Source organism: Sander lucioperca, chromosome 17 (assembly GCF_008315115.2).
Source record: "Sander lucioperca isolate FBNREF2018 chromosome 17, SLUC_FBN_1.2, whole genome shotgun sequence".
Lineage (NCBI taxonomy): Eukaryota > Metazoa > Chordata > Actinopteri > Perciformes > Percidae > Sander > Sander lucioperca.
This window is the reverse complement of record NC_050189.1, coordinates 28,260,499-28,269,251: the sequence shown is the minus strand read 5'-3', so window position 1 is coordinate 28,269,251 and position 8,753 is coordinate 28,260,499. Positions and strand designations below refer to the sequence as shown.

The window sequence follows — 8,753 nt, the reverse complement described above, 5'->3', positions numbered from 1 at the left end:
GAAATATTTTAAGTAAAAAAAGTTGTAATATTTTAAGAAAAATAGTTGAAATATTTTAAGATAAAATTATTTTAAATATTTAAAGAATAAAAACTCAGAATATTTCCATAACGTTGTCTGACACTTTTTTAATACGTGGGCCGTTATAACTGACGTTCTCAACTACAATTCAGAGTTGTTTGAACTGCAGAAATCTGTTTAGAATAATACAACAAGGACGAAGCTGTAAACTACAGCTTAAATCTATCCATCCATCCATCTCTGTGTGTTGTGTGATTGCAGGTTATCGTCTCCCAGAGTTGAGTCTGAAAGGCGGCGTCGCGGCCGACCTTCCCTCGGAGAGAAACCGACCCACCTGGTCTTCAAGGTGTGCGTGCTGGAGGACCCTCAGACAGACGTGCTCTCTAACAAAGGTACAGACGACCGTGTGTTGGGTCCTTTCCCGGCATCCCGTTGCGTCCTAGCGGCGTCTAACCCTTGTGTCGTCTTCCCGTCGACTACGTGGCTTTTAGGTTTTGTGGGTCAAAATTTAAAATTAAAATTTTTTTGACTTTAAATATTGTCTTTTTTACTGAAAACATTTTGACTTTTTTACAAAAAATATTTAGACTTTTTTTACAAAAAATATTTTGTCTTTTACAAAAAATATTTAGACTTTTTTTACAAAAAATATTTTGACTTTTACAAAAAATATTTTGACTTTTTTACTAAAAATATTTTGACTTTTTTTACAAAAAATATTTTGACTTTTTTACTAAAAATATTTTGACTTTACTAAAAATATTTTGTCTTTTACAAAAAATATTTTGACTTTTTTTACAAAAAATATTTTGACTTTTACAAAAAATATTTTGACTTTTACAAAAAATATTTTGACTTTTTTACTAAAAATATTTTGACTTTTTTACTAAAAATATTTTGACTTTTTTACTAGAAATATTTTGTCTTTTTTTACAAGAAATATTTTGACTTTTTTTACAAAAAATATTTTGACTTTTACAAAAAATATTTTGACTTTTTTACTAAAAATATTTTGACTTTTTTACTAAAAATATTTTGACTTTTTTACTAAAAATATTTTGACTTTTACAAAAAATATTTTGACTTTTTTACTAAAAATATTTTGACTTTTTTACTAGAAATATTTTGTCTTTTTTTACAAGAAATATTTTGACTTTTTTTACAAAAAATATTTTGACTTTTACAAAAAATATTTTGACTTTTTTACTAAAAATATTTTGACTTTTTTACTAAAAATATTTTGACTTTTTTACTAGAAATATTTTGTCTTTTTTACAAGAAATATTTAGAATTTACTTTTTACTAGAAATATTGATGCGTTGTAACCAGATGAAATGGGAACAGGATGGTGCGATTGGTTCAGAAGTTGTATTTCCCGTTCCAGTGTTTCTGAAGTCGCGAGACCTGTCGTGTCCCCGTGGGCTGACGGAGGAGGACTTCCTGTCCCTGCTGCGCTCCAGCTTCCCTCAGCTCGCCGGAGACGACAAAACCTTCGCCATCTTCAAGTCGGACCGCAGCCGGCGACTCCAGAGACTCAAAGTGAAGAAGATGACGCCGGAGAACATCATCAGGATCACCAAGTTCCTCTACGTCCGACTGAAGGTATATTTACTTCACGTATTTACTTCACGTATTTACTATGTGAGTAGGAATCAGGAGAACGTGTTGTTGTGTATTTCTGTTCATATACTGTAGGTTCTTTGTGTTCGTATACGTTACGTGATGTGTTTTTAAGTCCAGTACCCCCTGCAGTCCTCCAGTGTACCCCTAGGGGGACAAGTCCTCCAGAGTACCCCTAGGGGGACATGTACCCCCTGCAGTCTACCAGAGTACCCCTAGGGGGACAAGTCCTCCAGAGTACCCCTAGGGGGACATGTACCCCCTGCAGTCCTCCAGAGGACCCCTAGGGGGACATGTACCCCTGTTTAAGAAACAGTGGACTAGAGTGTAGGATGTGTGTATTTTATATAGTTTATGAACGTAGATACGGAGGGATTATAAGTAACTGAGTACATTTACTCGTAGGAAGCGAGGTGATTATAGTTTAGACTTTTGGATTTTAGTTTAGTTTGTTAGATAGTTTAGAGAGAGTTTGTTAGTTTGAGTTAGTTTTCAGAACAGTTTCTCTTGTTTTTGTCAGAATAAACGTCTGAGACGGTCGAGAATAAATAGTCGTCCTCTAAATGTTAGATGTGAATTTCAGACTTTCTTTTGTATGAAGTTGTTTCCCTAAAAAACATGAACCCTTCTAGACAGGAGAGGAAGAGGAAGGAGAGGAGGAGGAAGGAGAGAAGGAAGAGGAGGAAGGAGAGGAAGAAGAGGATGAGGAGGAAGGAGAAGAGGGGGAAGATCCTAACCTTTTATGGAGCCCCGATGGCGTCCCGACTGATTCTCTGTCCGCTGCTGCTGTGGGGGTAAAAAGTGAAAAAAGCCGCCGCCGTTCAAGGTAATTTAACAAGTTACTATCTGCATAAAGAGTACTTTTACTGTTGGTACTTTAAGTATATTTTAAGGCTGACGCGTTTGTACTTTTAGTTCAGTAAACGACTGGCGGTTACAGCGCAATACGGTAATATTTAGACTTTTTTGACTTTTTTACTTAAAATATTTTGACTTTTTTACTTAAAATATTTTGACTTTTTTTTTTACTTAAAATATTTTGACTTTTTTATTTAAAATATTTTGACTTTTTTACTAAAAATATTTTGACTATTTTTACTTAAAATATTTAGACTTTTTTTACATAAAATATTTAGACTTTTTTTTACTTAAAATATTTAGACTTTTTTTTACTTAAAATTATTTAGACTTTGTTACTTAAAATATTTAGACTTTTGACTTTTTTTACTTAAAATATTTACTTTTTTTACTTAAAATATTTAGACTTTTTTACTTAAAATCTTTTGACTTTTTTTACTTAAAATATTTAGACTTTTTTACTTAAAATATTGACTTTTTTACTTAAAATATTTTGACTTTTTATGCTAAAAATATTTTGACTTTTTTACTTAAAATATTTTGACTTTTTATGCTAAAAATATTTAGACTTTTTTTACTTAAAACATTTTGACTTTTTTTTACTAAAAATATTTGTATTTCATTTACATGGTCAACATGAATAACTTATGTTTCTGCTCCACATCAGCGCTGTTCAGCAGGACACGGAGACGCAAGAGGCCGAGAGCCAGCTGGACTCTGGCGGAGACGCAGACGGAGACGAGGCGTTGGACGGAGACGACGAAGACGGCGACTGGAAACCCGACAGCGACCCTGAGCCGCGGACCTCGAAGCCGCCACCGCCCGCTCGCAGGAAGCGCAGAGCCAAAACGCCGGGCCGCGTGGAGGGGAAGTTGATCGAGCGTAAAACGCCGTGTAAAGTCTGCGGCGTTTGGTACCGGCTGATGGGCAGCCTGATCAAACACGCGTGGAGCCACGCCGAGGAATCGCCGCACCTCTGCGGCGTTTGCGGCGAGAATTTCGCCTCGCCGGAAGACCTAAAGGGACACCTCAAGACCTACCAGAAGACCCACGAGTGCTCGTATTGCTCCAAGGCTTTCTTCACCGTCACCGGCCTCCAGTACCACACCACGCGCCACACGGGCGACCGGCCGTTCAAGTGCGACTTGTGCAACAAAACCTTCCCGCGCCTGTCGAGTCTGAGCGTGCACCGATGGGTCCACGTGGAGGACAAGCCCTACAAGTGCGAGGTCTGCCCGAGAGCGTTCGGTTTGAATGCGCAGCTCCAGGCGCACGTCCGCTCGCACGCCAGGCGAGACAAGTACCAATGCAACGTCTGCGGTAAGTTCCTAACCGACCTGCGGTCCCTGTCCCGCCACAAGACGGTCCACTCGGGCGAGCGGCGCTACGGCTGCGAGGTCTGCGGGAAGCGCTTCAAGCTGGCCAACGCGCTCAAGTCGCACCAGCTGACGCACACGGAGCGCGAGCGCCCGTTCCTCTGCCACATCTGCTGCAACACGTTCACCACCAACTGCACGCTCAACGCCCACTTCCGGCGCATGCACTGCAGCGAGCGGCCGTTCGCCTGCACCGTGTGCGGCAAGGGCTTCATATCCAACGGCGAGCGCAAGGCGCACATGCGCACGCACACGGGCGAGGCGCCGTACGGCTGCTCCGAGTGCGGGCGCTTCTTCAAGCGCAAAAGCCACCTGAACAACCACGTGCGGAGCCACCTGGGCATCAAGCGCTACGCGTGCGCCGTGTGCGGGAAGGCGTGCTCGCGCCAGGAGCACCTGACCGTGCACATGCGGACGCACAACGGCGAGCGGCCGTACCAGTGCACGCTCTGCGACAAGGCCTTCACGCAGAGCCACTGTCTGAAAACGCACATGAAGAGCCACCGGGGCGGCGGCGAGGGAGACGAGCTATCCTGTGACTCCATGACTGTCCCGGGACAGCCAGACACTGTCCTGTGACTCCCATGACTGTCCTGTGACTCCATGACTGTCCCAGGACAGTCAGACACTGTCCTGTGACTCCATGACTGTCCCGGGACAGTCAGACACTGTCCTGTGACTCCATGACTGTCCCGGGACAGCCAGACACTGTCCTGTGACTCCATGACTGTCCCGGGACAGCCAGACACTGTCCTGTGACTCCATGACTGTCCCGGGACAGCCAGACACTGTCCTGTGACTCCATGACTGTCCCGGGACAGTCAGACACTGTCCTGTGACTCCCATGACTGTCCTGTGAATCCATGACTGTCCCGGGACAGCCAGACACTGTCCTGTGACTCCATGACTGTCCCGGGACAGCCAGACACTGTCCTGTGACTCCATGACTGTCCCGGACAGTCAGACACTGTCCTGTGACTCCATGACTGTCCCGGGACAGCCAGACACTGTCCTGTGACTCCATGACTGTCCCGGGACAGCCAGACACTGTCCTGTGACTCCATGACTGTCCCGGGACAGTCAGACACTGTCCTGTGACTCCATGACTGTCCCGGGACAGTCAGACACTGTCCTGTGACTCCATGACTGTCCCGGGACAGCCAGACAATGTCCTGTACACTGTCTCGGGACAGCCAGACACTGTCCTGTGACTCCATGACTGTCCCGGGACAGTCAGACACTGTCCTGTGACTCCCATGACTGTCCTGTGAATCCATGACTGTCCCGGGACAGCCAGACACTGTCCTGTGACTCCATGACTGTCCCGGGACAGCCAGACACTGTCCTGTGACTCCATGACTGTCCCGGGACAGTCAGACACTGTCCTGTGACTCCCATGACTGTCCTGTGAATCCATGACTGTCCCGGGACAGCCAGACACTGTCCTGTGACTCCATGACTGTCCCGGGACAGCCAGACACTGTCCTGTGACTCCATGACTGTCCCGGGACAGTCAGACACTGTCCTGTGACTCCATGACTGTCCCGGGACAGTCAGACACTGTCCTGTGACTCCATGACTGTCCCGGGACAGCCAGACAATGTCCTGTACACTGTCTCGGGACAGCCAGACACTGTCCTGTGACTCCATGACTGTCCCGGGACAGTCAGACACTGTCCTGTGACTCCCATGACTGTCCTGTGAATCCATGACTGTCCCGGGACAGCCAGACACTGTCCTGTGACTCCATGACTGTCCCGGGACAGCCAGACACTGTCCTGTGACTCCATGACTGTCCCGGGACAGTCAGACACTGTCCTGTGACTCCCATGACTGTCCTGTGAATCCATGACTGTCCCGGGACAGCCAGACACTGTCCTGTGACTCCATGACTGTCCCGGGACAGCCAGACACTGTCCTGTGACTCCATGACTGTCCCGGGACAGTCAGACACTGTCCTGTGACTCCATGACTGTCCCGGGACAGCCAGACACTGTCCTGTGACTCCATGACTGTCCCGGGACAGCCAGACACTGTCCTGTGCCTCAGGACCTCAGGACAGTGTCTGACTGTCCCAGGACACTACTAACAGGACAGGACAGTTTTCTTGCTGCCACTGCTTCTCTCGTTCTGTCTGGAGAGTTGGCGAAGGTGATTTTTTAATATCTGTGTCCCGTTATTGTTTAGGCTGCATTTAACATTTGAGAAATTTAGTTTGTTTTGTTCAGTAAAAAAATGTTTTTGTAAAAATAAAAAAAAAATAAAAAGCCATCCAGATAACGAAGTGGAACGTAAGTATTGCTCTGGGGTTGGTCCTGCTTTTTGATAGGAAAAAGGAAACCAAACTACATTTGCTGAAACAATTAATCAACAATCTAAAAGGTAGTTTTCAACCTGGACTCTTGTTTTCCCAGTTTGTGTTCGATGGGAACAACAATCTTTGACATTGGTGCCGTATTGAAGCGAGAAACTTCCACTAAAAGTTCTATTGTTGCCGCTGACAGACTCAGATTATTATTCTAAGTGTCTGACAACATTATGAAAAGGATTTCTAAGGAGGTCGACCTTTCTGTTAACGAGTAAGATGCTTTTTTTAAACATAAAAACATCCGAGAAATTGCGTTCGCTAAACCCACCAGACTCCATGTAAATAATCAGTCATTTAAGCATCGTAGAATACACTTCATTCAGAGTCGACAGAAACAAAATAAAACCACGAAAAGATGTTTTGGGTCGTCTCTCCACTGTTACAACCACCACAGCTCTAGTTTTGGTTGAAATAAACACAGTTTGTTATGATTTGATTGAATAGTTTACCAATTTACATGTGGAAATATGTTGGCTCTATACACGCTAAAATTACTGCTTTTTTAAATGGAGTCTGGTGGTAGCAACAAGCGTCTTAAACTTAAAGAAATGAAGTCCTTTTAGTGCCTGTTTTACTTCGCTGTAATCAGAGTTTTAAAAGTTTCAGTTTATTAGTTTAATTGTTATGAGTTTAGCCCGTTTTCGTCTTCTCGTCGACCTGCAACTTTTTGTTTTTCTGGGTCAAAATTTAAAATAAAAAGTCAACTTTTTCGTCAACCCTCCTGTTGTCCTCCCGTTCTCAAAACTTCTATATCAGAAATATGGGTTTCTTTTTAACCAAATTACTCAAAGTACAAAGTACTTGATTACTACTTTCATTGAGTTGTGGGTATTCAATTTTATAGCATTTGAAAAAAGTGAAATGGATTTAAGACGTGACTAAACTTCCAAACGTCTGATTCTCCACCAACATACGTTCCTCTAATATTAGTCAAAATCATTCATCATTTCAAAATCAGTATAAACTATGAATGAGATTTACTGACCGTGAATTACAAAAATACGTTTAAAGCTACTGGTGATAAGTTGGTGAAACATAGCATCGAAAACACTGAAACAAGTGACCCAAAAAAGTGACGAAAAGTTAGTTAGGTAGGTAGGTAGGTAGTTAGTTTAGTTAGTTAACTAGTTTAGTTAGGTAGGTAGTTAGTTAGTTTAGTTAGTTAACTAGTTTAGTTAGGTAGGTAGTTAGTTAGTTGTTAGTTAGGTAGTTAGGTAGGTAGTTAGTTAGTTAGTTGTTAGGTAGGTAGGTAGGTAGTTAGTTAGGTAGGTAGTTAGTTAGTTAGTTAGTTGTTAGGTAGGTAGTTAGTTGTTAGTTAGGTAGGTAGTTAGTTAGGTAGCTAGTTTAGTTAGTTAGGTAGTTAGTTAGGTAGCTAGTTTAGTTAGGTAGGTAGTTTAGTTAGTAAGTTAGTTTAGTTAGTTTTGAGCGAAGGACTCTAGTGGTCGACCGAAGACGACACAAGGCTTTTCCCGACATTTATAAACTTTGTCACTTTTGTTGATTTTGTTTCTGCACTTTTTTTTTTACGTTTTTTGTTTTTTCCCCGACGTTTTTGAACCTTTTTCGACATTTTTGTCACTTTTGTAATTGTTGATTTTTTTTCCAACTTTTTTGACGTTTTCGTTGTTTTTTTTAGACATTTGTCACATTTTTGACATAATTTTATCACGTTTTTTTCTAATGCTATAAAATGTAATAAAAGTGAACTACTCATTTATTTGACTTGTGAAGAGCGTCGTAGGGAACCGTCCACGTTCATTTTATATTTTCACAATTTGGTTGAAACCCAAATTTTTGAAATATAAACGTTTGTTAACAGGAGGGATGACGTGACTTTGTGTATCTTTGTGTTTGAAGACGTTATAACTGTACTGAGAAGTACTTCTTACATTTTTAATAATTAGTTTTCTGTTTTAATTATCTTCCCCTGTTGACTGTTAGTGTTTTACTGTTGCATTCAGGGAACGTGGGAAATAAAAGGTCTCTCAAACGGAGAACTTTTAATTAACGTAATCAGCCCTTAAACTCTGTAATGATCCCTAGTGTGTGTGTGTGTGTGTGTGTGTGTGTGTGTGTGTGTGTGTGTGTGTGTGTGTGTGTGTGTGTGTGTGTGTGTGTGTGTTTGTCTCTGTGTGTGTGTGTGTGTGTGTGTGTGTGTGTGTGTGTGTGTGTGATAATCTCTATTGAGAACACTTTCATATCCCACGTGGTCCTGAATGCAGCATATGGTGCCTTAGTGTGTGTTTCCCTTCAGTATTAACTGCATATATCCTGCTTTTATTTGTGTTTTAAGCTGCTGACGTATTGTACTTGTACGTGTATTACTTGTACATGTATTACTTGTACATGTATTACGTATCGTACTTCACTGTAAAACATGTTTGTGAGACCAAAATAAAGTACGTTCTGTGTAAAACATTTCCCACGTTCATGAAGTTTATGAGGAAGTTTGGTGGAAAGTAACAAAGTACATCTACTCGAGTAGAGATTTGAGGTATTTGTACTTTAAT

At 42.1% G+C, this 8,753-nt stretch overlaps 1 protein-coding gene across 1 annotated transcript in view; it reads left to right on the top strand.

The window, feature by feature from the left end:
* Positions 1–5,086, top strand: part of LOC116034656 (zinc finger protein 37-like) — a 13,504-nt gene extending 8,418 nt beyond the window's left edge. The window contains exons 7-11 of the mRNA XM_035993696.1: positions 283–413; positions 1,406–1,623; positions 2,274–2,467; positions 3,167–4,424; positions 5,036–5,086. Coding sequence (XP_035849589.1) covers positions 283–413; positions 1,406–1,623; positions 2,274–2,467; positions 3,167–4,424; positions 5,036–5,086 — 1,852 coding nt within the window. The remainder of the gene's footprint in view (positions 1–282; positions 414–1,405; positions 1,624–2,273; positions 2,468–3,166; positions 4,425–5,035) is intronic.
* Positions 5,087–8,753: the final 3,667 nt, after the last annotated feature.